General features: G+C 43.6%; 2 protein-coding genes across 10 annotated transcripts in view; one reads left to right on the forward strand and one right to left on the reverse strand.

Annotated features, from left to right (window-relative positions):
• Positions 1-10244, forward strand: LOC121583530 (serine/threonine-protein phosphatase with EF-hands 2-like). Its single transcript, XM_045225456.1, has 17 exons — positions 1-12; positions 177-185; positions 596-723; positions 879-933; positions 1186-1361; positions 1592-1706; positions 1821-1867; positions 1991-2157; positions 3882-3918; positions 4587-4736; positions 5085-5441; positions 5792-5977; positions 6188-6330; positions 7204-7310; positions 7780-7943; positions 8040-8127; positions 8937-10244. The coding sequence occupies exons 3-17, from the start codon at positions 598-600 to the stop codon at positions 9140-9142; spliced, it is 2124 nt and encodes a 707-aa protein (XP_045081391.1). The 5' UTR covers positions 1-12; positions 177-185; positions 596-597; the 3' UTR covers positions 9143-10244.
• Positions 10097-27393, reverse strand: part of nup54 (nucleoporin 54) — a 23140-nt gene continuing 5843 nt past the window's right edge. For 2 of the 9 annotated variants that reach the window (XM_041898814.1, XM_041898818.2), the window contains exons 2-14: positions 22419-22499; positions 21280-21315; positions 20507-20593; positions 20033-20188; positions 19543-19763; positions 19061-19248; positions 18572-18768; positions 18077-18131; positions 17869-17962; positions 17422-17529; positions 11548-11667; positions 11073-11183; positions 10097-10724 (exon numbers count right to left, since the gene is read on the reverse strand). In XM_041898814.1, coding sequence (XP_041754748.1) covers positions 10617-10724; positions 11073-11183; positions 11548-11667; positions 17422-17529; positions 17869-17962; positions 18077-18131; positions 18572-18768; positions 19061-19248; positions 19543-19763; positions 20033-20188; positions 20507-20593; positions 21280-21315; positions 22419-22499 — 1562 coding nt within the window. In that variant the 3' untranslated portion in view covers positions 10097-10616. Of the gene's footprint in view, positions 10725-11072; positions 11184-11547; positions 11668-17421; positions 17530-17868; positions 17963-18076; positions 18132-18571; positions 18769-19060; positions 19249-19542; positions 19764-20032; positions 20189-20506; positions 20594-21279; positions 21316-22418; positions 22503-22608; positions 22851-23257; positions 23360-27393 lie in introns of those variants that run through there. The other 7 variants (XM_041898809.1, XM_041898808.1, XM_041898815.2 and 4 more) reach the window with 7 other exon arrangements.

The raw sequence follows: 27393 nt of genomic DNA on the forward strand, positions 1-27393 counted from the left end.
TCTTAGTCCCAGGTAAAGTCTTACAATTCAACATTTGTTTAATTCAACTTTGTTTTCAAAATTAACATTGATGTTATTATCATCATCACATACTGTGCAAGATTAACACTTGATTAACTAAGATTAACACTTGTACTTTGTTTATGTGTCTTTGTTTCCTGCAACGTGATGTGAAGCTGCCACAGGTGAGTCAGTCAATCTTCCGCTCGAGGACTAAATCACTACAGATCATTATGGGGTATTGGAGGATCTGAATCTGTAATCTATGACTGAGTGTTCCAGTAGTTACTGTTAACCATATCATCAGACAAGCTAAGAATAGCTGTATTACTCCTCAGATGGGTATCAGACATTCAGACAAGCTACAAATAGCTGTAATACTGCTTTTCAGAAATAACTGAAGTGAAACAACTAAAGATACAGTGGGTCCAATAATGATAGCTAGCTAGATTTGCACGGTAAACCTGTGTGTTATTTTGTTAATGGGATCGTGATAGCAACAAGAGGGTTGTGAGTTCAACTCCCACAGGGATCACATACTGTAAGTGCCTATGTGTTGTAATATGCTCTCTCCCCCCGCTACTCATTCCTCCAGCCATGAGGGCAGCTCTCCTGATCCAACGTTGGTACCGTCAGTACGTGGCACGGCTGGAGATGAGACGCAGGTGCACCTGGAACATCTTCCAGTCCATCGAATATGCAGGAGAGCAGGATCAGATTAAGGTGGGACACCAGACACACATACCCAGCATTGCGGGAACACTACACAATCATATGACACCATGTGATTCTTTTAGTTTTTTTTCTCCAAATAGGATTTAATGAATTATTTATTTTATTCTTCTTCTATTTCTTCTTCTTCTACTTCTTTATCTCAGCTCTACAACTTCTTTGGCTACCTCATGGATCACTTCACTCCAGCCAGCAGTGAGAGTAAGCAATCCTCTCACTTCATCCCCAGGCTATAGCCGAAGAAGTCAGGTGTATGAGATTAGGGATGCATCCCAAATGGCACACTATTGTCCATATAGTGCATTACCTATGGACCCTTGTCAAAAGTAGTGAACTACAAAGTGAATACTCGGTTGCCATTGGGGATGCAACCTAGCTTTCCTCCCATTAGCTCATTTGACTAATAGCCTACAGTACCTCCTCTGAAAAACCTGTGTCCTATCTCCATCTTAGGGAACCTGATCTCACACATCTTCCGTGAGAACAACATCTGCCGTAATGTAGATTGGGAGAGGTACTTCTGCTACAAGAGCATTGAGGTACCAGAGCTGTACTCTGGTCCCCACCTCTCTTTCCCCATAACATTTTCCAACGCAGCTGAGCTGGTGGAGGCCTTCAAGAACAAACAAGTAGGTATTCCTACTCACAAGTGATCCAGCAAGCAACCGTAGTGAGGGCCATCAGCAGCCTCCATGTGCCAAACCTCCATTCTACCACCAACTGTTGGGCAGAGGCTTGCCACCATGGTAGTTTTCTCTGCTGACTGCCCTCTTCTGTTGACTTTCTACTAATAAACTTCCCTCTCACTTCTCGTTTTCCCTCAAGCGTTCTGTTCTTCCCTGTCTGTTTTTCCCAGTAGCAGCTCCATTCTCGCTATGTCCTTCAGCTCCTTGGGGAGACCTGGAGGCTGCTGAGGATCCTCCCCAACATCAGTCAGATCTCCACCTGCCACAGCAAGGAGATCACCATCTGTGGTAGAAACATAATGACACATAAGGCTTTTAAACAATTCACTGGTTGTATAGCTTTATTGCTTCTTATGTTTTACCAACTTGTCACTCACTGGTAAACCCTCTCCCTCCCAACAGGAGACTTACATGGGCATCTTGAGGATCTTTTGTTGGTCTTCTACAAGGTGGATGCCACTTTTTTGTCAATGCACCACCACAATTCACATGACATCTCATTCATAATGAATGCAAACTAATTTAAGCTTTCTTTAAGAAGTATTTGACATGTACTTACCTATCCTGATCAGAATGGTTTACCATCGTCTGAGAAGCCTTATGTCTTCAATGGAGACTTTGTGGATCGAGGAAAAAATTCCCTGGAGATCCTCCTCATCCTGTTTTCCTTCCTCCTGGTCTATCCTAATGATGTCCATCTGAACAGAGGCAACCACGAGGACCACATCGTTAACCTAAGGTACTATCAGACATACTGTATTTACAGTATAATCCCTGCACTAACATACATAACATAAGCATGTCTACTTCTGCTAAGCATCCCAGTAAAGCAATGAAAACAGTCAAGCATCCCAGAAAAGTGCTAAAGATAGCCCACGTCAACAAAGTTCTCTGAAACTCACTTAGATAATACCTTTGATGATACAGTGGTAGCAATACATAGTTATAACATCTACAGAAAAGACGGAAATGCCAAAGATGGAGGTGTTGCCGTTTATATTTAGAACCACATTCCTGTAAAACTTAGAGTGGATCTCGTGTTAAATACTGTTGAAGTAATATGGCTACAGATTCATCTGCCTCACCTAAAGCCCATTCTGGTGGGAAGCTGCTATAGACCACCAAGTGCTAACAGTCAGTATCTGGATAACATGCTTGATAATGTATGTGATATCAACAGAGAGGTACACTACCGTTCAAAAGTTTGGGGTCACTTAGAAATGTCCTTGTTTTCGAAAGAAAAGCAATTTTTTGTCCATTAAAATAACATCAAGTCAGAAATACAGTGTAGACATTGTTAATGGTGTAAATGGCTATTGTAGCTGGAAACGGCTTATTTTTAATGGAATATCTACATAGGCGTACAGAGGCCCATTATCAGCCACCATCAGTCCTGTGTTCCAATGGCACATTGTGTTTGCTAATCCAAGTTTATCATTTTAAAAGGCTAATTGATCATTAGAAAACCCTTTTGCAATCCCAGCTGAAAACTGTTGTGCTGATTAAAGAAGCAATAAAACTGGCCTTCTTGAGACTAGTTGAGTATCTAGAGCATCAGCAATTGTGGGTTCGATTACAGGCTCAAAATAGCCAGAAACAAAGAACTTTCTTCTGAAACTCGTTAGTCTATTCTTGTTCTGAGAAATGAAGGCTATTCTATGCGAGAAATTGCCAAGAAACTGAAGATCTCGTACAACGCTGTGTACTACTCCCTTCACAGAACAGCGCAAACTGGCTCTAACCAGAATAGAAATAGGAGTGGGAGGCCCCGGTGCACAACTGAGCAAGAGGACAAATACATTAGAGTGTCTAGTTTGAGAAACAGGCACCTCACAGGTCCTCAACTGGCAGCTTCATTAAATAGTACCCGCAAAACACCAGTCTCAACTAAAAACAGTGAAGAGGTGGCTCCGGGATGCTGACCTAGGCAGAGTTGCAAAGAAAAGGCCATATCTCAGACTGGCCAAAAAAAAAAAATGATTAAGATGGGCAAAAGAACACAGACACCAGACTTTTTCTTTGCAACTCTGCCTAGGTCAGAATCCCGGAGCCACCTCTTCACTGTTGAAGTTGAGACTGGTGTTTTGCGAGTACTATTTAATGAAGCTGCCAGTTGAGGACCTGACGAGTTTCAGAAGAAAGTTCTTTGTTTCTGGCCATTTTGAGCCTGTAATCGAACCCACAATTGCTGATGCTCCAGATACTCAACTAGTCTCAAGAAGGACAAGGAAATGTCTAAGTGACCCCAAACTTTTGAATGGTAGTGTATGTGGTGATGGATGATGGAGTGGTGGCCTGAATGTGTTGGGTAAGGTGTTATGAAATGTAATGTCATGTAGTATTTTAAACTGTATGTACTGGAAGTGTCTTATGTTGCTGGAATAATAATAATAATAAAAAATCTCTTCTTCTCTGGTACTCCCCAGTAGAAACATAATTCAACACACTTTTATTTTCCCCCAGATATGGCTTCACCAAAGAGGTGCTTGGAAAATACAGGGTAGGTCTCACCTTGTGTCATTCTATAACATTGGATAACTGTTCAAATTGCTTTGCCTCACAACCCCAAACCAAGTGTTTTAAAAAACTATAATTTTCCCAGAGCAGTCCAATTATTTGACCTAGATTAACCTCACCATAGGTAGTTTATTCTGCTAATCAGAATCATGTCATCTTCCTGAGTATTACGTTTACCAGTGATCAGAGTCCACTTATATCAAGCCTATCTATGTCAGTGTGTAATGTGGGTCACTCTCCCTCTTGTCTAAGGAGATTACAGGATTTTCCTCTCCGTCAACTGTGTGACTCTTCGTGACTCTCTCTTCCTCTCTCTCTATCTTTGTGTACGTGTGTCAGTCAGTCAGTCTTAAATAGCCAGCACACTGACCCAGTTAGTCAGGAAGACCTGTTTGTTTTAGGTTACATGGTTACAGTAGCCAATGGATTAACTGTTGGTAGATAACACCATCCACATCCACTCAGTTCTTGATTTAAGACCTACTGTATTTGATGTGGGAATAGTGTGTATCCCAAAAGGAAAGAAATAGCACTGCATAGGCCTCATAGTTTTCAATATAATCACTGACGCTGACATGTTGAATCTTATATTAACGTATGCATAATAAGAAATATTCTGATCGACATTGCTGTCGCTTGGTTTGTGCTTAGCTTCATGGCAAGAAGATTCTAAAGCTTCTCCAGAAGATCTTTAGCTGGTTGCCCCTGGCGACAGTAATTGACCACAAGGTGTTGGTTCTGCACGGCGGTATCTCAGACACCACGGACCTTCACCTCATATCCAGGGTGGACAGACACAAAGTAAAACCTCACAAACCCCTCGCTTAAAGGAATAGTTGACCTGTAGCAAAGTATGACCTCACAGAACCCTTCTCTTTAGTTCACCCACATTACTTAAATGTAGCTGAGCATCAATTAGACACTTATTGATGAATCCTCTTAGTCTATTCTAGCCTTAGTATAGATAGGTGTAATGAAAACCCCAAAATAGTGGATCCCTAAATATCCCTAAACCTAAATATATAGTGGGTCTCCTTGGTTGAGAAGCTTAAGTTGATTGCATGCCCAGATCACTTTGCTCATTGTTTAATCATGTTTGTACAGCATTGCTCATTGTAGAATGGATCATGACAATACTTGTGTCTGTAGTATGTTTCAGCTCTCCGGCCTCCCAAGAGGAAGAGGCAGAGCAGGTCAGGTATGACGGACTCCAATCTAGAAGACGATGACCCAACCTCCAAGCCTGTGGACAGCAGCAGGCGCCGGGTCCGCTCCCTGACCCACAGCAGCAGCACAGGGACCAGGCACGAGGTCCAGCGTCGCTCCCTGCAGGGCCTGAACAACAGGGTGACCTGCTCTGTAGAAGAGGAGCTGAAGGAGCGACGCAGGCAGGCCGGACTCAGCCAGTCCTACAGAGACCTCCGTAACTCCCTGGCTAACTCTGACCCTGACTCTGACCCAGACTCTGGAGAGCTGCTGGAGTCGTACGGGAACGAGTGGAAACAGGTAACTGAGATCAGACACCATTTACGTCACATCTATTTGTTAGAGTAGGATTAAAGGCAAAATAACAGTTGGTGATGTTTTAGGAGGATGATCCATATTGGACTGAAAGGATTAGGATAGCAGGAGCTGATGGAGTTAAATGCTGACTTTTGTTTATATACTGGGGTGGAATTGATTTGAGTTCTACCTTTATTTGAAGAATAGCCAAGATGATTGAAAGCAATAAATAGACTGATTTGGGTGGACATTGTTAGTCTACAGAACCAGTGAAAGCCTACAGTGGAAGGCCATCCCCCTAGTGGTGGTATTAACTAGAAACTGCACCCTGGTGTTGTCTGTCTGGGCTGCAGATTGTAGACATGCTGTGGAGCGACCCCATGCCCCAGGATGGCTGTGTCCCCAACGAGGTGCGAGGTGGAGGATGTTACTGGGGTCCTGACGTGACAGAAGAGGTCCTGCGACGTCACAACCTCACGCTGCTCATACGCTCACATGAGTGCAAGCAGGAGGGCTACGAGTTCTGCCACAACCGCAGGGTGAGGAAGGCCACAGATAGACAGAGCACAATCAAAAGGGAATTAAATATGCAGTAAACTGTAGCAAAAATAATTATTGCCGCCATCTATTTGAAAAAGGAATACAAACTGTGAGTGTTTGATCAAATCCTCTAAGAGTAGGCAAAATAGCTTTGAGATATAAAGCAAAATCTAACCTTTCAATAATGCTTGTTCTTTCTCTTTCTCTAGGTCCTAACCATATTTTCTGCATCTAACTACTATGAGGTGGGAAGCAACAGAGGAGCGTACATCAGGATGGGTCCTGACCTGGTGCCTCACTTCATCCAGTACCAGGCCAACAGGGCTACCAGGGAGCTCACACTGAGACAAAGGTAACATAGGGGACTCTGGGACACAGGGAGCCCAATTCTGATATTTTTCTCCACTTTTTCTCCATTGGTATTTTGACCAATCAGATCAGCTCTTTGCCAATAATTGGGAAAAAGATCAGAATTGGACTGCCTGTGTAAACGCAACCATTGTGTCACCGCCTGGTATGGCAACTGCTCGGCATCCGACCGTAAGGCGCTACAGAGGGTAGTGCGTACGGCCCAGTACATCACTGGGGCCAAGCTTCCTGCTGTCCAGGACCTATATACTAGGCAGTGTCAGAGGAAGGCCCAAATACTTGTCAAAGACTCCAGTCACCCAAGTCATAGACTGTTCTCTCTGCTACTGCACGGCAAGCGGTACCAGATCACCAAGTCTAGGACCAAAAGGCTCCTTAACGGCTTCTACCCCCAAGCCATAAGACTGCTGAACAATTAATCAAATGGCCACCCGGACTATTTACATTGACCCCCTTTGTTTTTATACTGCTGCTACTCGCTGTTTATTATCTATGCATAGTCACTTTACCCAAATTACCTCGACTAACCTGTACCCCGCACATTGACTCGGTACCAGTACCCCCTGTATATAGCCTCATTCTTTTATTGTGTAAAAAAAATAACATTTAGTAAATTTTTTCTTACCTCTATGTCTTGAACTGCATTGTTGGTTAAGGGCTTGTAAGTAAGCATTTCACGGTACTCTGAACAATTGAATATCAGACTAAAAGAAGATTAACTCAGATGTGTGTGATATGTCTGATAATTGATATCTCACACATACTGTACTTCACTAAAAACCATGCAATTAATTCCTTGTATACCTCAGACATGTTATCCACTATGTGTGATGTGGTTGATGCCTTGTGTTTTCAGTGTTGGGCGGACTGAGCGTTCAGCTCTCAGGGCTTTGAGGGAGAAGCTGTTTGCACACAAGTCAGACCTTATCAGTTCCTTTCAGGAGTACGACCCGGAAAATACAGGTACTGAACCACGCACTCACCGTTTCACTCATATCACAACTACCAGGAACCTCTGTTCCCCCTTAGTACTTTATGAATACATTATAGCATGTTGTCTATTCATCACCATCTAGTGGCTTTAATGGCAACAGTATATTTAGCAGTCTTAAAAACATAAAAGGTTCACAATGGACACTGAATGGTGTGTCAACATCAAATAATGTTTTATTGCATCGCTCTCAGTGATGATTAAGTGTCTTTATGGCCCAGTATAGCATATAGATAAAACTTCTCTATGCTGTAAAGTCTGTCAGTGTTATGTGTTTATCTGTGTGATCACTGCATGGCCTGGTCTCTCTCCCGGGGCTGATTTCTCTGTGGCTGTGTTAAGGCTGGGTTTACCCTGAAGGGTTAGGGTTAGTGTAGCAGTTTGAGACTGACTGTGACTGCTGCATGGTCTCTGTCATGGCTGTGTGGTGTGGTCTCTCAGGGCTGATCTCTCTGGGCCACTGGGCCTGTGCCATGGAGGCTGTGTTGAGGCTGGGTCTACCCTGGAGGGTGCTGCGGTCTCAGCTAGTGGGAGACACTCTGGATGGCATGCTGGACTACCAGCTCTGGTTCAGAGAACTGGCCATCACCGAGCCCAACACAGAGGTGAGGTTGACTAACACACAAACGTAAACACACAAATAAAAAAAAGAGTAAACAAGCACCTAACAAAATTCCTGGTCGCTGCCTTTTATCGACCAGCTCTCGAATGCCAGTCTGCTTGAGACCATGTATAAGCACCACTCCAACCTGGAGACCATCTTCAGGATCATAGACACAGACAACTCAGGTGAGTAATAATAATCAGCTTGGCCCAGATACCTGCCCTGTTGTGTTTTACGTACATTACCTTTCTCAAGCCTCTCAGGCCCCTCTGTCATAACATATAGAGAGCTTATTACTAACAAGCTCAATATGATGTTCCATTGAAAACAAAGAGTAATTGAACTTCATTGATCCCCAGAGGGAAAATTGGATGTGTCACCAGCATAGGACACCTACAGGGACAACAGACACACAGGTGTAACAGACGTTGTGCTTGCTTAACAGTAGGTTATATTTTCTTTCCACACAAGCCCACACTGCTGGTACTCGATCTCAGATCCTCTGCCTTGCGCAAACACTAGTGATCGCATCCCTTGACCAATTACACTATAGAAAAGCTAGAGAATCGATACGGCAACTGGAGACATTTCAAGCTGGGGAGTGAGGTTACAAATCCAACTTTGTTACACAGGCACACATCAGAACACATAGACCTGATGGACTTTATTTTTCTTGTCTGATCTGTGGGCTATGTATCTTACATGTTAAATAAACCTATCCGATTGAGTACAAATCATAAGAAGCCAGGTTTCAGAGCAAAAGGACACATTTCTATTCAACCTGTGAAACTGAAGTGACCACAGATTCCACAATAGAAATGTAAAGGTCACTCCAGATTGAGTCGACATATGCAGTGTTTACCGTGAATGCAGTCTCCGCGGGAACATTGCATTTACATTTCAATCACGCTTTAAAGCTGCACTTCCGTGATGCGGATTGAATAGAGCCCATGATCTAAAATATAAAGCACAATTCTATTTAATTGTCTCCCAGGTCTGATCTCGTTTGAAGAGTTCCGTCAGACGTGGAAGCTGCTGAGCTCTCATCTGCAGACAGAGATCAGTGACGAGGCCATCAGTGACCTGGCCGTCTCCATCGACTTCAACAAAGACGGCAGCATAGACATCAACGAGTTCATGGAGGCCTTCCGGCTAGTGGGAGGAGACCTGCTGCAGAATGAAGGTGGTGACCCCCACTGACACACAACTTAAACAGGAAATATATTACTACAAACTGGAATCTACTCATTAAAATCAATGGTCAACAGTACCATAGGAGGGCTTCCAGCCGACCTACTGCAACAAGGGAGATGACGACCCACTGATAAAGCACTTCAAGAGGAAATACAGTATATTACTACCAACTGGAATCTACCCATTCAAATCAATGGCCTAGCCCTGGAGAGGGTCAACAGTATGATCGGACAAGGGCTTCCAGCCGACCTGCTGATACATGAACAGTAGTCTTGCTTGCCAGCCTCATGGTGCTCCACCATGCTCTGTGGGGAGGGACAACATGAATGCTAGTGAAAGGAGGGGGATGAACCACTCTTGATACCCACTTCTAGAGAAAATATACTATAAAACAGGGAATCTAATTCAAATCAATGGACCCATTTCCAGCATCTCCAAAAGGACAGATACTGAGAGCCACTGAGAAAAGATGCAACATCGTCAGAAAAAGATTGAAAAGATTTGGGGGCTTACTTGACTATTCATACAGGCCTCTATAGGTGACCAAAATAACATTATGACCAAAGGGAATATTGCTTCTATAGATAAACAGTACAGCCATTGCCTAGTCATTATATAAGCGAGAGAGCCAGACAGAACAGGATATGGATTTGCAAAGCATTCGTTTTAGAAATTGTACAGATGTGAGGTGCATGCATGGCACCTATTGCTTGTGTAACGGATTAAGATTGTACCGGATAAACTCACCCACAGCTTAAAATGTCGCCAATGGTGCCATTGAATCAGATCCTTTTCAGTGGCACAACTGGTTTGTATGTTGTCAAGCGGGAGGTCATGGGAGACAGAGGACCCTGGTTCAAGCCCAGTCAAGAGGCAGATTGAGGGAGGAAGCAAAGCTGCTAAGCTAGCACTGTGATGCCGGTTACACTTGGGTAAGAAAGAGATCCAAACACAGGAGAGTAATGTTGAAAAACACTCCTCAATGACATTTTATTAAACCATGTTGGGCTTGTGTATAATTCTTATTCCATCATATAAAATATGACTAAAGCAATAATAAAAGGCGTAATTATATACAATGTGTTGAATATCGCACTTGAATATCACCCCAAATCTCAAACAGTCACATTTTACTGGCTGTCAACCAGACAGTGACCACCAGACGGTCAGGCGGTTTTTCTAAGGCGGTCTTGTTCCAGTTTAGATGGATGGGGGTTTTAGGAGCAGTTTCCCAGACACAGATTATGCGTAGTCCTGGACTAAAAAGCATTTTTGATTGAGATTCACCATTGAGCTTGCTTTTTAGTCCAGGACAAGGGTTAATCTGTGTGAGAAAGCACCTCTGAGTAGGAGACAGACCTTTGAACAGACACACACATACATATATATATGCCTTGCTAAGAAGAGGCATGTCCCTTTAATGTTTGTCAGCAGTGAGAGAGAATTCAGGGCCACGTGGGGCCTGGGAGGCACTTTGAGGTCAGCCGAGTCTGTCCAGGAGGCCATGTTCTATCAGTTTGATGTCTTCCACGTCGTCTTTGATCACAATGATCAGCTGACTCAGACCCTCCTGCTGCTGCTTCAGGTGCTGTGGAGAGGAGAAGAGAGACACCCAGTTACCACTACTGACCAACCACCCATATAAACTAAACTAAAGACAGTTAGCACTACAGACCAACCACCCATATAAACTAAAGACAGTTAGCACTACTGACCAACCACCTATATAAACTAAAGACAGTTAGCACTACTGACCAACCACACATATAAACTAGACAGTTAGCACTACTGACGGACTAACGGCAGACAACACACCTACACATTACTGTAAGCAGACAGACAAAGCACTTCTGAACACACTCACACTCCCATAATATGCATATACATATACATGCAGTAGTTTGTCTCGCCCATAGAATATAATTTTAAGTCTCACCTGTCTGATCTCTCTGAGAAGGTCTCCGTCCACACTATATCGTTCCTCTGAGCGCACCGCGCCAAAGTGGTTCTGCATCCGGATCTGAGACATCAGCTCGTTCAGACGCCCCTAATAGAGCAATAACCATTTAAAGTTACTTTCATAGACATGGTCTTCAAATTACTGTACATCCAATAAGAGCAGGGTCCTCAAATCTGAATCAGTGAGAGGTGACAGGTAGCCTAGCAGTTAAGAGCATCTGGCCAGCATCGGGCCACTAGGTGACAAATATGTCAATGTGCCCTTGAGCAAGGCACTTAACCCTAATTGCACCTGTAAGTCGCTTTGGATAAGCGCGTCTGCTAAATGACCAAAATGTAAATATGTGGGGTGCCCAGAGTGGCAGTTAAAAGTCTGCTTTTAGTATAGTCACGTAGGGCATGGCGGAGTGCCAGCATCTGTATGGAATAATCAGATGTTGAAGTGAACTTACCTTGAACTGCGTGGGGGCATTGAGTTCAGACTGGATGGTGTCCAGCTGCACTCTTAGGTGCTCCTCATCCACCTGGATGGCATAGCCACTCTTCCTCTGAATCTCCTGCTTGATCAGCACCTAAACACACACACACACACACACACACATTATACACACACATACAGTTTATACACTAAAGCAGTCCCCGACCCCCAAAAAAATTGGTAGACCGAAAGTCATCTGTTCTTTCGACCAAACGAATGCTCAAAATGTTTAAACATGTATTCTTCCATTATAGACACACCCATGTGTTTAATAAAATCAACTATGTGCATTGACCTTGTCTGATGGTTTAAGCTTACGGTTTGATGCCTGAAGAGGGCGCCAGAGCTCTAGATAACCAGAAGAAAGAAACCTTAACCTGACCCAACTATTCTCCTCCCGCTCCTGCTGGCTCTCGCAGATTCTGCCATTACTCTCCTGAAGTTGCCGGTAATAGGCTACCAGAGGAGTCGGCAACCTTTCTCATGTGGAATGCCAATTTCTTACCACTCTACGGGCCAGTTATGGTTTTAATATGCACATTTTCGTGAAACAGTTTAATTTAATTTATAATAACGTCTTCATCTCAAAATCATGTGGTTAATCAAAATTCTATCCAAATCTAAATGAAAGTGATACAGACCTAAAAAGTAACTTCTATTGACAACAAATAAAAACATTGCAGCCTATATGTGTATATATATATATATAAAATAAAAAAAAAAAAAATATATATATATATATATATATATACACACACACTTTTTTTTGTGGGGGTGGGGTAGAAGGATTACTTTTATACTATCCCAGGTATTCCTTAAAGAGGTAGGGTTTCAAGTGTCTCCGGAAGGTGGTCAGTGACTCCGCTGTCCTGAGGGAGTTTCCCACGCCAGTGAGCTCGGGACAGACACAGCTGTAGGCTATTTGCACAAGGGATAAGAAGCAGTGCTTGACTTGGGCAGGACCTCACCTTAGCGGAGTACCGGCACCTCAAATATTCTACTGCTTGAGCTCCTGTTCCTCTCATAGAATATTAGCTCAAAAGTATTGAGGAGCTCCTGCACCTAAATATAAAACAGTACCAGCACCCAAAATGAGTACCGGAACCTATTTCAGTCCAAGTCAAGCACTGATAAGAAGCCTATTTTATGAGGTTTCCACTGGATCAGAGCATTACATTTTTCCCTTTCACGCCGAGTGGTTATCGAAAGGGAAGGAGTTGGAAAGATTTTTCCAATACATTGAGGGACTATTGCAATTCCCAATGGATGTAAAAACAGACTTAGTTTGCTTGGTATTTTGAGGTGAAGAAAACATTACTTAGAGAAATTCTATTAGTGGTGGTGCGTTAAGCCAATCAGAAATACTATCAGATCCCCAAATGGGCACATTTATATGCCTACATACTTCTATGCGTGCGCGTCCTTACTCAACATTGACAAGAGTGCTCCAAACAAAAGACAGATTCAATAAACCAAAACTTATTTCTCACAAGTGTAGCATAGGTTGTGCACTCCGCAAACAATGTGTCCACTCCAACAATGAGAACAGGAAAACTGGAATAATAATATTGAATGCATTAAAAGAAATGACCGTAACCAAAGTAACAACCATTGCAGATTAGAAATTAACGGTAAATGTACTACTGGTGATATATGTAATGGTGAATTGATATACGCTTTGGATAAAAGCGTCTGCTAAATGGCATATTATATTATAAACCCAAACAATTCGCACAATGAAGTTATGAAACAATGAATGTGCACAAATTGGCGGTAGAGAGCGCATTCTTGAGAGAGAAGTGCATTGTGCATCTGGGCGCATGGTCAATCTGACGTCTGCATTGGCCATGCAGCATTTACAGTGATATGGCCTCAGTAGAGGTCAGGGCAAGAATGGCCTCAGCAGAAGTCAGGGCATTCATACTTCTTGCACTTCGCGGAGCAGTGCAGAGCTGTTGTCAAGGAAGTGAGTTTGTGTTCATACAGGATGTACCGCCCCCACCGACCGTCAACCAATCATGTCAATGCGGAGCTATACAGAGCTCTCTGCATTGTTACAAAAATTGGGAGGCGCATGGCGATGCGGTACAGAGCACAATTTGGCCTCTGCATGCCTCTGGAGGCTCCGCAATTGCGTCACACCCTCCATATGGAGCCTCCGACCACATTTTCGAATCAAGCATAAATTGATTAAAAAGGCTTTTAGTCGAGGCCTCCACAATGGATTAGTTCACTGTGTTGGGCGCATCTATATCTAGATCACTCTCTCATATATATATATATATATATACATACATATACAAACACACAGTGAGGGGAAAAAAGTATTTGATCCCCTGCTGATTTTGTACGTTTGCCCACTGACAAAGAAATTATCAGTCTATAATTTTAATGGTAGGTTTATTTGAACAGTGAGAAACCGAATAAAAACAAAAAAATCCAGAAAAACACATAAAAATTTTAATAAATTGATTTGCATTTTAAATGTGGGAAATAAGTATTTGACCCCCTCTGAATCAGAAAGATTTCTGGCTCCCAGGTGTCTTTTATACAGGTAACGAGCTGAGATTAGGAGCACACTCTTAAAGGGAGTGCTCCTAATCTCAGCTTGTTACCTGTATAAAAGACACCTGTCCACAGAAGCAATCAATCAATCAGATTCCAAACTTTCCACCATGGCCTAGACCAAAGACCTCTCCAAGGATGTCAGGGACAAGATTGTAGACCTACACAAGGATGGAATGGGCTACAAGACCATCACCAAGCAGCTTGGTGAGAAAGTGACAACAGTTGGTGCAATTATTCGCAAATAGAAGAAACACAAAAGACCTGTCAGTCTCCCTCAGCCTGAGGCTCCATGCAAGACCTCACCTCGTGGAGTTGCAATGATCATGAGAATGGTGAGGAATCAGCCCAGAACTACACGGGAGGATCTTGTCAATGATCTCAAGGCAGCTGGGACCATAGTCACCAAGAAAACAATTGGTAACACACTACGCCGTGAAGGACTGAAATCCTGCAGCGCCCGCAAGGTTCCCCTGCTCAAGAAAGCACATATACAGGGCCGTCTGAAGTTTGCCAATGAACATCTGAATGATTCAGAGGAGAACTGGGTGAAAGAGTTGTGGTCAGATGAGACCAAAATCGAGCTCTTTGGCATCAACTCAACTCGCCGTGTTTGGAGGAGGAGGAATGCTGCCTATGACCCCAACACCACCATCCCCACCGTCAAACGTGGAGGTGGAAACATTATGCTTTGGGGGTGTTTTTCTGCTAAGGGGACAGGACAACTTCACCGCATTAAAGGGACGATAGACAGGGCCATCTACTGTCAAATCTTGGGTGAGAACCTCCTTCCCTCAGCCAGGGCATTGAAAATGGGTCGTGGATGGGTATTCCAGCATGACAATGACCCAAAACACACGGCCAAGGCAACAAAGGAGTGGCTCAAGAAGAAGCACATTAAGGTCTTGGAGTGGCCTAGCCTGTCTCCAGACCTTAAGCACATAGAAAATCTGTGGAGGGAGCTGAAGGTTCGAGTTGCCAAACGTCAGCCTCGAAACCTTAATGACTTGGAGAAGATCTGCAAAGAGGATTGGAACAAAATCGCTCCTGAGATGTGTGCAAACCTGGTGGCCAACTACAAGAAACGTCTGACCTCTGTGATTGCCAACAATGGTTTTGCCACCAAGTACTAAGTCATGTTTTGCAGAGGGGTCAAATACTTATTTCCCTCATTAAAATGCAAATCAATTCATAACATTTTTGACATGCGTTTTTCTGGATTTTTTTGTTGTTATTCTGTCTCTCACTGTTCAAATAAACCTACCATTAAAATTATAGACTGATCATGTCTTTGTCAGTGGGCAAACGTACAAAATCAGCAGGGGATCAAATACTTTTTCCCCCTCACTGTGTGTGTGTATATATATATATATATATATATACATACACATATACATATACACACACACACACACACATATATATACATACACTGCTCAAAAAAATAAAGGGAACACTTAAACAACACAATGTAACTCCAAGTCAATCACACTTCTGTGAAATCAAACTGTCCACTTAGGAAGCAACACTGATTGACAATACATTTCACATGCTGTTGTGCAAATGGAATAGACAACAGGTGGAAATTATAGGCAATTAGCAAGACACCCCCAATAAAGGACTGGTTTTGCAGGTGGTGACCACAGACCACTTCTCAGTTCCTATGCTTCCTGGCTGATGTTTTGGTCACTTTTGAATGCTGGCGGTGCTTTCACTCTAGTGGTAGCATGAGACAGAGTCTACAACCCACACAAGTGGCTCAGGTAGTGCAGCTCATCCAGGATGGCACATCAATGCGAGCTGTGGCAAGAAGGTTTGCCGTGTCTGTCAGCGTAGTGTCCAGAGCATGGAGGCGCTACCTGGAGACAGGCCAGTACATCAGGAGACGTGGAGGAGGCCGTAGGAGGGCAACAACCCAGCAGCAGGACCGCTACCTCCGCCTTTGTGCAAGGAGGAGCAGGAGGAGCACTGCCAGAGTCCTGCAAAATGACCTCCAGCAGGCCACAAATGTGCATTTGTCTGCTCAAACGGTCAGAAACAGACTCCATGAGGGTGGTATGAGGGCCCGACGTCCACAGGTGGGGGTTGTGCTTTCAGCCCAACACCGTGCAGGACGTTTGGCATTTGCCAGAGAACAACAAGATTGGCAAATTCGCCACTGGCGCCCTGTGCTCTTCACAGATGAAAGCAGGTTCACACTGAGCACGTGACAGACGTAACAGTCTGGAGACGCCGTGGAGAATGTTCTGCTGCCTGCAACATCCTCCAGCATGACCGGTTTGGCGTGGGTCAGTCATGGTGTGGGGTGGCATTTCTTTGGGGGGCCGCACAGCCCTCCATGTGCTCGCCAGAGGTAGCCTGACTGCCATTAGGTACCGAGATGAGATTCTCAGACCCCTTGTGAGACCATATGCTGGTGCGGTTGGCCCTGGGTTCCTCCTAATGCAAGACAATGCTAGACCTCATGTGGCTGGAGTGTGTCAGCAGTTCCTGCAAGAGGAAGGCATTGATGCTATGGACTGGCCCGCCCGTTCCCCAGACCTGAATCCAATTGAGCACATCTGGGACATCATGTCTCGCTCCATCCACCAACGCCACGTTGCACCACAGACTGTCCAGGAGTTGGATGCTTTAGTCCAGGTCTGGGAGGAGATCCCTCAGGAGACCATCTGCCACCTCATCAGGAGCATGCCCAGGCGTTGTAGGGAGGTCATACAGGCATGTTGAGGCCACACACACTACTGAGCCTCATTTTGACTTGTTTTAAGGACATTACATCAAAGTTGGATCAGCCTGTAGTGTGGTTTTCCACTTTAATTTTGAGGGTGACTCCAAATCCAGACCTCCATGGGTTGATAAATTTGATTTCCATTGATAATTTTTGTGTGATTTTGTTGTCAGCACATTCAACTATGTAAAGAAAAAAGTTTAATAAGATTATTTCATTCATTCAGATCTAGGATGTGTTATTTTAGTGTTCCCTTTATTTTTTTGAGCAGTGTATACACACACACACACACACACACACACACACACACACACACACACACACTGTATATAACTGCTCGACTAAAACAAATCTTGGTCGACCAACAGCCTAACGACCAAACAATCGACTAATTGGCGTCAGCCCTATTATACACACACACATAGCTAAATAGTTCATTTTATCAAGATAAAGGTTTACTTCATGATATTCTGTTGGCATGTTCACACACGCATACCGCTGTACCAACTAACAACAGCCAGATGACTTGACTTCATTATTATGTATGTCACGTACCTGTAGTACTCTGTGAGAGAGATCCATCAGCTTCCTCTTGTATTGAGCGATCTTAGCCACTGTTGTTGCCTGGTTCTTCTGCAATTCACTGATGTCATTGGAGATGATCTGGTGAAAGACCACAGGAAACATGTACATAACTAAATTGGAGGAACCATCCAATAGCATAAAGGAGGCTACTGAGAAGCATGTGAGGCAGTACAGTAAAGGTGTAATGAAGGCCAGCATCACACAGCTCCCCTCCTGGATTGGTCTTAGTAGCCAGATCAGTCTACCAGTCTCCTTTGCACGGTCCTTCAAGCTGGATAAGAACCAGCAACCTAAGGTTTCTTTATTCATGTTATGGTCCTTCAAATTCCATATCCATCTACCCTCTTTTATAACACTTTTAGAAGCAGGCCGCATATGTGTACGGGTAAGCAGGGCAATTGTAGAGGCAGGACTCACGTCTACTCTGGACTGGTGCTGTTTGGTCATCTGGTCCTGAATTTTCAGTCTGCGGAGCAGTTCTTTGAAACCAACCATGGGGACGGGGATCAACCTGTAGGATTACGAATATCATCAGTTCCATATACAGTTTCAAAATTATCGTCTAGCTCAGAAGAGGTAATGATTACAAGCTCTTAAGAACCTTGATTCACATTGAACAACTTACTTGTCAGCATCAGGGTTATCTACCTTTGCCTGTTCCCAAATGATGGGATCCACACCTGAAAACAAGTAACAAAAATGAGTCATATACAACAGTTACATTCTTAGTGCTACATGTGGACCAAATAGTCCATATGCTGGTGTTTCAATAAACTATTAAATGAAACCAAACTGAAATCCATGAAGCCACAGCTGTTGTACAATAGACATCTGGTTGGACATCTAAAAGACATGGGTCTTGTTCCCCTGCTCAGACGTTGCATGCGTCAACCAATGGTCGCGTGTCAGATCGTCGACTGTGCCGTCGGGCTCTAGATTGCTATAACATGTGGTTAGCTGATACGGAAAATACGTATTCAGGCATTGTACAATCTGGCATGCGTCAGCAATATCTGAGCCGGGGAACACGACCATGCTCTCAACAAAACGACTCAATTAACTTAGTTGTGATGGAGCTGAGAGCAGAGAGTATGGGGAGGACACACACAATCAAACATACCTGCTGGTGCATTCGCCAGCAGCTGTTTGAGCTGTGCTGGTGAGAGCTCAGTGCGTGTAACAGACATGAAAACTGCTAGCTGTGTGAGCTGGGCCTTGGTGTTAGCCTGCTCTACATAGCTGTACAGTGTTGTAGCTGGGATCCTCTTAGATGTGCCGTTAGGAGAACGCTCCACCACATAGATCACCACCTCCGTCCTAGAAAGAGACAAAGACAGGTATTCAGTCTTACACAGACAAACTTACAGAGGGCTTCTAAATGCGCACTAATTTGAAAAACAAGAAAATGGCAACCCTGCCACTTGGTTTGCTATAAAAGTGAGTAATGGGGTTGGAGAAATGTAACCACTGTCAATAGGTTCATAGATTGAGCAATGGATGCAAGGACTGACAGTTCATGAGGTCAACATGATAGATTTAACCATTGTACATACTGTACATTCTCAGTTGTGTACCCATAGACTGTCTGGTAGTGTCTACTACTACTCACTGGTCATCAGGCAGGGCTTTGACTCCCTCTACATTGACGGTGAGAGTCTGGTTCCCTCCCAGCACCTTGTGTAGAGACTCAACCAGCTGCTGCTGTTGGCTACGGACATCAGCCTCCTTCTTATTGAGGGCCAGGACAACCAGACCATCCTCATCCTTACTGCCTGGGATACAGCTGTAGCCCACCGCCTGGAAGACACACAGATATGATAAACTAGCAGTTTATGTCCTTTGTATTCTCTAGACAGAACTTTGCTGGTCTCTCTTTAGCAGGCCTATTTGTGACAGTTAATTGAACTCCGAAAGATTGGTCTGCACCACTGCAGTTACCTGAAGACCGTAAGAACAAAGGAATAGTACACAGAACCTGGTTAACATGTGACAACTAGTTTTCAAGATTAAACAGCAATTTGCTTTATTAACATAATACAAAACACTTAATATGTCAAAATATGCCTGCAAAATGGTCATACGAGGCATTACCTTGAACCTGCAGAAAGGGTTCTCCTGTGTGAAGTCTACAGGGGGCAGTTGGTTGTTGAAGTAGCCCTTGCCTGTTCCCCAGAAGGCCTGGAGCTGATTCCACTTGGCCAGGATGGCATCTCTCTCGTCCCCCAGCAGGGTGGGGGCAGACAGGGCGTTAGCTGTGTGGACGAGCTGATTAGACTGGGCCGGGGCTTGGGCCTGCTGCCCAAAAAAGCTTCCTACATAGCGCAAGACAAAAGAAAACTTAGCTATCCTAACAAAACATAACTTGTTTGGTTTGCATACACCAGGGGTCAATCGCAATAATCTTTCCTTGATTCCTCCTTGCATTCTCTCTCCTCGTCTCAGTCTCAAATCATTGGATCTTCTGTTCCCTCTAAGGTTAAGGAGGCGAGGAGAGGACCCTAGGAATTGAGGAAGGACTTTTGAGATTCACCCCTGCTCTTAGCCAGAGGAACTACAACTATTTATGTACACGACCTCTTACCTTGCTGTTGCTGCTGTGGCTGGATATTGAAGCCACCAAATCCACCTCCTAGAGTTGTCCCCAGACCTGTTCCAAACCCAGCTGCAGTGGTAGTACCAGTGCCCAGCCCAGAGGAGAACCCAAATCCCTTATTCTGGGTATTACCAAACAGTCCTCCTGGAAGCAGAAAGAATATCAATAAAATCATTAAATGGAAAATATAAGGATTTGCTGAGTATTTTGGAGAGGCTTAGTAAGAATCTTAGGTTAGGGTTATAGTGTGTTGGTAATTTGAGAATGGAATGCTAGTATCGGGAGAGGCTATGGCGAGGAGATAAAATGTTATGGTAGAATGCACCATCTAGTAGTTGCCATGCAGAATAGCAGAAGAGCAAGCAGAGTGGGACAAGGCAGTTCCTGCCCTGGCTCTCTCCGTCTGTACCCAGCCCAACCCCAGCCCAGGGCCAGGCATCAGGCGAGTTCCATAGTCCTGACCTGTTGTGCTTGCAGGAGCGGCGAAGCTGAAAGTGGACCCAGGCGCAGCAGCGGATGTAGTGGTTGTCCCAAAACCCCCAAAAGCACCTGAGCAACACAAACCACACCATCAGAGAGGTAACAAAGCATGGATGGATGGATAATGGAAAGGAAGATGAGAGGGCATAGAGATCAATCGATTTCTCTATGGGAGAGGGTCCCTAATGCTTTTTCAGAGTGGAGAGGATAAATACTCCGGATAAATAACACAGAACATGTCATGTGTCTGCCAGGCAAACAGTGGCCTAACAGATTCAGGCAAATGTGATAAGAAAGAAACACATAATATATTCCACAAAACATAATCAAGCACAGCCTTTCCCAACTCCATAATTAGGCCCCACTAGTTTGACACAGGGACTGTGCTGACAAAGGCTGTTGTAGTGGATAGCGGATGTATCCAAAACAGGCAACATGCAAAACATCTGAAGATTAACATCTTTAGATGATCATTTAACATATGCATAGGGTGAGATGGAGATATACAAAAACACCACACCAAAATAAGACAATCGTGTAGGGAGAAATGGAGAGGACAAATGTGTGCTGTGGACATACTGGACGGATTGACTGATTAATTTTAGAAAGGCATCTACCTGCGCTAGCCAGGCTATTACCAAAATTGAACACAGTGGCTGCTGTGGTAGCTGCACCAAAGCCCCCAACATTAAAGCTGACTGCAGCCGCGTTGGGAGCTGCTGCATTTAATCCAAACCCCCCAGAACTAAACCCACCAGACGTGGTGCTCCCGGCTCCCAGCCCCCCAAATCCTGCAGCCAACAGGCAGGCAGCGAGAGAGAGAGAGAGGGGTGCAGAGGAGGGTTAGTGTAGAGAAGAGCACAGCGACAGTACCACAGTGGGATAAAGCTTAAAACACATTGTATGTACAAGAGAATGCCCGGTAGCTTCATAATAGACGAGCCCCAACAGTGATGTTTTCAGTTGAAGGAATTACTAAGCCTAGGAGATGCAACTGAAACTAATTAACAGCCGCAAACCTCAACTCCCTGCTCGGTTAGTCAGTCAGTTACTTAGTAGGCTACTAGTAGTATGTTGAATACACTGGTGTAGTTGGCTGGTTATTTAGTAGTAACCACATTTCACACACTTATGTGGTTGACTGGTAGACTGGGTGCCAGTCTGTTTCTACTCTCTTGCCAACTCCTTATAGTCTCAGAAATCCCAGACCAAGGGCAGCAACAGCACTAGGTCTGTGAAACATTAAGTATTCTCTTGGCAACGTCGAAAACGAAAACAGAAAAATTCCCTGGGCGGGTTCTCTTCAAAAACAGACAACTCTCCCAACAAATCACGAGTTTGGGTAGACTGGGCTTAAAATGTAGGCAGGAATTGAGCTCATGAAAAACGTACCATAGGCAGATATGCCAGAATGTCGCAATTCGAAACCAAAGTTTGCAGGCAAAACCTATGCAGTTGTTTCAGTGAAGGTAGTTGACGCAAACTAGTAAAATGCATTAAAAATAACCTCCGTGATCTCCATCTTGCTAGCTACTATTTTGTGTCTGGGAGATGTTTACGCTAGGGCAACAAGCAGATAAAGCAGTGACGTTAAGAAAGCTGAATGTCCCAACTCTGACCTTTCCTCTATGCCAAACTGACATTGTACATGTACAGACATGTTAAGCTGGAACATTTGTATACTGTGGGAGGCAACCAGTTTGTCTAAAAAGACTAAACTCTTTATGGAATTGTCATGCCAAACATCATCATGCCATATTTGGCTTGTCAATGACAACGGAGTACGCAAGAGCACAAACAGATCTGGGACAAGGCTAGTTGGCTGGTTAGTTAGCCTAGTCGGCGTAACTGTGTCAAACACTGATGTAGTGGATAGTGAGTGTCCCAATCTTACCTGTGGTGGTGGTGCCGAAGCCGCCGAAGCCAGCGGGTGCCGCAGCAGTGGTGGTGGTCCCGAAACCAGGGGCTGCAAGACCTGCTGTACCCAGGAAGACAATGCTTTGTCTTTACAAATTGGGAAGAAGAACCACAACAAACTCACCAGGGAGAGGAGAAAGAGCAGTTTAAAATGCCCCTTCACCTACATGAATCAGTGAAGGTCTGTGGGGCCAGAGCCAGGGCCATTGCAATGTGTTTACTGCTGTTGAGTCAGAACATTTTAAGTCTTCCTTTGCTTTGCCAGAATTCTATTCCCTTTCCTTTCGCCACCCATGTATTTCACAGAGCCCCAATCAAGACGCAAGACAGTCCCCAGGGCCTAAACAGTGGTTTTAGAATACTGCCAGTGAACCTTGTCTCATCATTCTTGCCAACTAGATAAGGAGGGAAATTATTTATCATGCTCCACCACATTTCTCAAGGTCCTGTTACCGTTTTATCATCAAGTCTTTTGTGGGGTGCTGGCAGAGTGATCTGCTTTATTTGCAATCATAAAGGTCATTAATAGCTAGACTACAAAAGTAGATCTTTGTTGGATAAAGCACCCTCCTTTATTCAGCATAGGTTTAGGAAATTGCAGCATAAGTATTCTATTGCTCCTATGGACTGTGCTGAACTTGGTTGAGCTACTGTTTACTCAGCCTGGGATTATTTGAGAAACCTCTACACCAGTCTACATTCTCAAGCAAGTAGCCTAGCTAGTTAGCAGATTACTCTTATTCTGAGTGATGAGAATGCGTTTTGGGGAATGGGGAAGCAGCTGTGCCTTGAAAATGAGCAGAGGTATGAACTTACTACCAAATCCTGATGAGGCACTGGTGGTGGTCATGGCAAAGCCAAAAGCTGAGGGTGCTGTTGTTTTGGCAGCAAATGAACCAAATGATAATCCGGAAGTGCCTTGACCAACAACAAAATATGTAGTCAGACAGTGGAATGTTATGAGGAGTGGATAAAGTTGATGCCGCCATGGGCAACTGCATCTGAGTTAAAGGACAACCTGCAGAACAGTTTGCTACATTTTGGAATGTTGCATTTTTATACGGGGGGTCACCAATACAGAAAGAGAAATGCAACACTGCTTTGTGCATCACTCCTATCGATTATCACGTTGAAATCAATTGCGTGAGAGGGGGGATACGAGGTTGCATGTCCTGTTAAAACGAACAGCTCAAAAACCACACGGATTCTGGGAATAATGTGTACGTCACTGGTTAAAAGATAATTTGTAGAAGACAGATTGCAACACTTCAAAAACGTTGTTTTTTGTTTCAAGTGGGTTAATCACTTCCATCGAGATCACGCTGAAATCAATAGAACAGGGGGCAAACGTTTGGGGTGTAACGCTGTTTAAATTAACACTATTCAAAGGCCACACAGAAACTTGGAATAACCTATACATGGTTGGTTAGATGCGAATTTGTTGAAAGCGTCCATCTTTAGTTTGGAATGGCGGATGTTGATTTTGGGAGGCTTCAATCACGGAAAAGGGAACAAACAACTTTCTGTTAGATAACGAATCACGACCCGCCATAGGATTTCAACAGTGACAATGGTTGGCTGCTATTTATGTGATAGGTTGGTTAACTTTCAAATCCGTGTATTGGTGTGTGGCCAGCGACTTTTATAGAAAGACCACCCAAATTATCCTAACTTAATCTCGCAACTAGTCATTTAAATTATCATTTATATTTGCAATTTTGACTTTGACTTTTAATGTTAAAGATGGCTACTTGCGGAAAGGTCTCTAGCATGGAGTCATTGATTAACCAACTGTAAACTATTCAGATTCACAAAAATACTGTCAAGAGGCATTTCCATAACCTCTAGGAACACTATTTACCAATCGTCATGTTGAACGTGTCCCTCGCTAAATAAGAGTTAAACACATTTTATCCAGGGTGTTCCATTGCTATGATTAGTATTGACATTTTCCACCAGAAAACACTCGCTTCTTCTACATCTATCTAGTGGCTGCGAAAAGCAGAGACCCCGTAGAAAACGGGCTCAGTTTTCACCAATAGTAAAAATAAAATTAAAACGAATTGGTGTTTAAACACTGTCAATGTACTGCTTGAAGGCATGCGACACCAACACAATGTCCCTAATACATTTTGTTTGACTCGATGTCATGCAAGGCTGTTTTCGTGCCATTTTGTCCATTGTCAACAATGACGGTATAGATTAGAGATGTTGGGGACAAGTCATTGTTATAATTGCGAAGAAGAATTTGTGAAGAAAGCTAAATGATCCAAAGGATTTTTTTGTGCCATCTTTGCCTTAGTTCTCAATCAACAAACAGTACATAGAGGGGGGAAAAACAAGGACCTGACATGTTGGTCCTTTAGTCAAAGCGCAGGATTTATTAGTGCAATACAAATATGTATATGCATTAAGAGAGCTACTAAAAATGGAAACAGCTTGTGTTACATTGGTACTGTTCTAAACTAAAATGTATTTTAATTGTTATTTATTATAATAATAATATTAAAAGGCAAAGGTAATTATATAGATTTTTCACCAATTTGACATTGAGAAAGAAAACATTTACTAATTACTATTTTCCATTAAGCCGTTTCACTAGCTTTGTTGACAGAATGCTTGTGGACCATTAACAACTGGTCAAGAGATGGAAAGAGGACGTACGTGTGTAACTACAAGTCCACTCAACACAATGAATAAAGGATTAGCATTTGTATATACAGCACCAATCAAAAGTCTGGACACACCTACTCATTCAAGGGTTTTTCTTTATTTTTACTATTTCCTACATTGTAGAATGACAGTGAAGACATCAAAACTATGAAATAACACATGTAATCATGTAGTAACCAAAAAAGTGTTAAAATCTAAATACATTTTATACTCTTCAAAGTAGCCACCCTTTGCCTTGATGACAGCTTTGCACACTCTTGGCATTCTCTCAACCAGCTCCACCTGGAATGCATTTCCAACAGTCTTGAAGGAGTTCACACATGCTGAGCACTTGGTGGCTGCTTTTCCTTCACTCTGCCGTCCAACACATCCCAAACCATCTCAATTGGGTTGAGGTCGGGGGATTGTGGAGGCCAGGACATCTGATGCAGCACTCCATCACTCTCCTTCTTGGTCAAATAGGCCTTACACAGCCGGGGCGGCAGGTAGCTTAGTGGGTAAGAGCGTTGTGCCAGTAACCGAAAGGTCGCTGGTTCTAATCCCCGAGCCGACTAGGTGAATAATCTGTCGATGTGCCCTTAAGCAAGGCACTTAACCCTAATTGCTCATGTAAGTCGCTCTGGATAAGAGCGTCTGCTAAATGACACCTCAACCCAACAAAAAAAAAAAAATATTTAAAAAAAATTAAAATAACAAAAGGTGTGTTGGGTCATTGTCCTGTAGAAAAACAAATGAGTCCCGCTAAGCCCAAACCAGATGGGATGGCATATCGCTGCAGAAGCCATGATGGTTAAGTGTGCCTTGAATTCTAAAGAAATTACCAACAGGGTCACCAGCAAAAGCACCCCTACACAATCACACTTCCTGCTCCATGCTTCACGGTGGGAACCACACATGCGGAGATCATCCATTCACTTACTCTGCATCTCACAAAGACACGGCGGTTGGAACCAAAAATCTCACATTTGGACTCAGAACAAAAGGACAGATTTCCACCGGTCTAATGACCAATGCTCGTGTTTCTTGGCCTAAGCAAGTCTCTTCTTCTTATGTGTCCTTTAGCAGAGGCTTCTTTGCAGCAATTCGACCATGAAGGCCTGATTCACGCAGTCTCTTCTGAACAGCTGATGTTGAGATGTGTCTGTTACTTGAACTCTGTGAAGTATTTATTCAGGCTGGTAACTCCAATGAACTTATCCTCTAAAGCAGAGGTAACTCTGGGTCTTCCTTTCCTGTGGTGGTCCTCATGAGAGCCAGTTTCATTTTGCGCTGGATGGTTTTTGCGACTGCATTTGAAGAAACTTTCAATGTTCTTGATATTTTCCGGATTTACTGACCTACATCTTAAAATAATGATTGACTGTCGTTTCTCTTTCCTTATTTGAGCTGTTCTTGCCATATTATGGACTTGGTATTTTACCAAATAGGGCTAATCTTCTGTATACCACCCCTACCTTTTCACAACACAACTGATTGGCTCAAACGCATTAAGGAAAGAAATTCCACAAATTAAACTTCCAAGGCACACCTGTTAATTTAAATGCATTCCAGGTGACTACCTCATGAAACTAGTTGAGTGTGCAAAGCTGTCATCAAGGCAAAAGGGTGGCTACTTTGATATCAAATATATTTTGATTTGTTTAGCATTTCTTTGGTTACTACATGATTCCATATGTGTTATTGCATAGTTTCGATGTCTTCACTATTATTCTACAATGTAGAAAATAGTAAAAATAAAGAAAACCCTCAAATGAGTAGTTGTCCAAACTTGACTGGTACTGTACACATACATACATACATACACACACACACACACACACACACACACACACACACAGTGCCTTCGGAAAGTATTCAGACCCCTTTACTTTTTCCACACTTTGTTAAAAAGTTAAAAAGATTGGGAGAAGTCTGTCCATAATAAAGCGCTGATCTACCTTCTTAACAGCACTATCAACAAGGCAGGTCCTACAGGCCCTAGTTGTCGCACCTGGACTACTGTTCAGTCATGTGGTCAGGTGCCACAAAAAGGGATTTAGGAAAATTGCAATTGGCTCAGGACAGGGCAGCATGGCTGGCCCTTGGATGTACAGACAGCTAACAATAATATGCATGTCAATCCTAGCTCAAAGAGGAGTGATTGACTTCATCAATACTTGTATTTGTGAGAGGTATTGACATGACCGAGCTGTCTGTTTAAACTACTGACATCCATGCATACCCCACAAGAGGTCTCTTCACAATGCCCAAATCCAGAACAGACTATGGGAGGCACACAG

Source organism: Coregonus clupeaformis, chromosome 15 (assembly GCF_020615455.1).
Source record: "Coregonus clupeaformis isolate EN_2021a chromosome 15, ASM2061545v1, whole genome shotgun sequence".
Classification (NCBI taxonomy): Eukaryota; Metazoa; Chordata; class Actinopteri; order Salmoniformes; family Salmonidae; genus Coregonus; species Coregonus clupeaformis.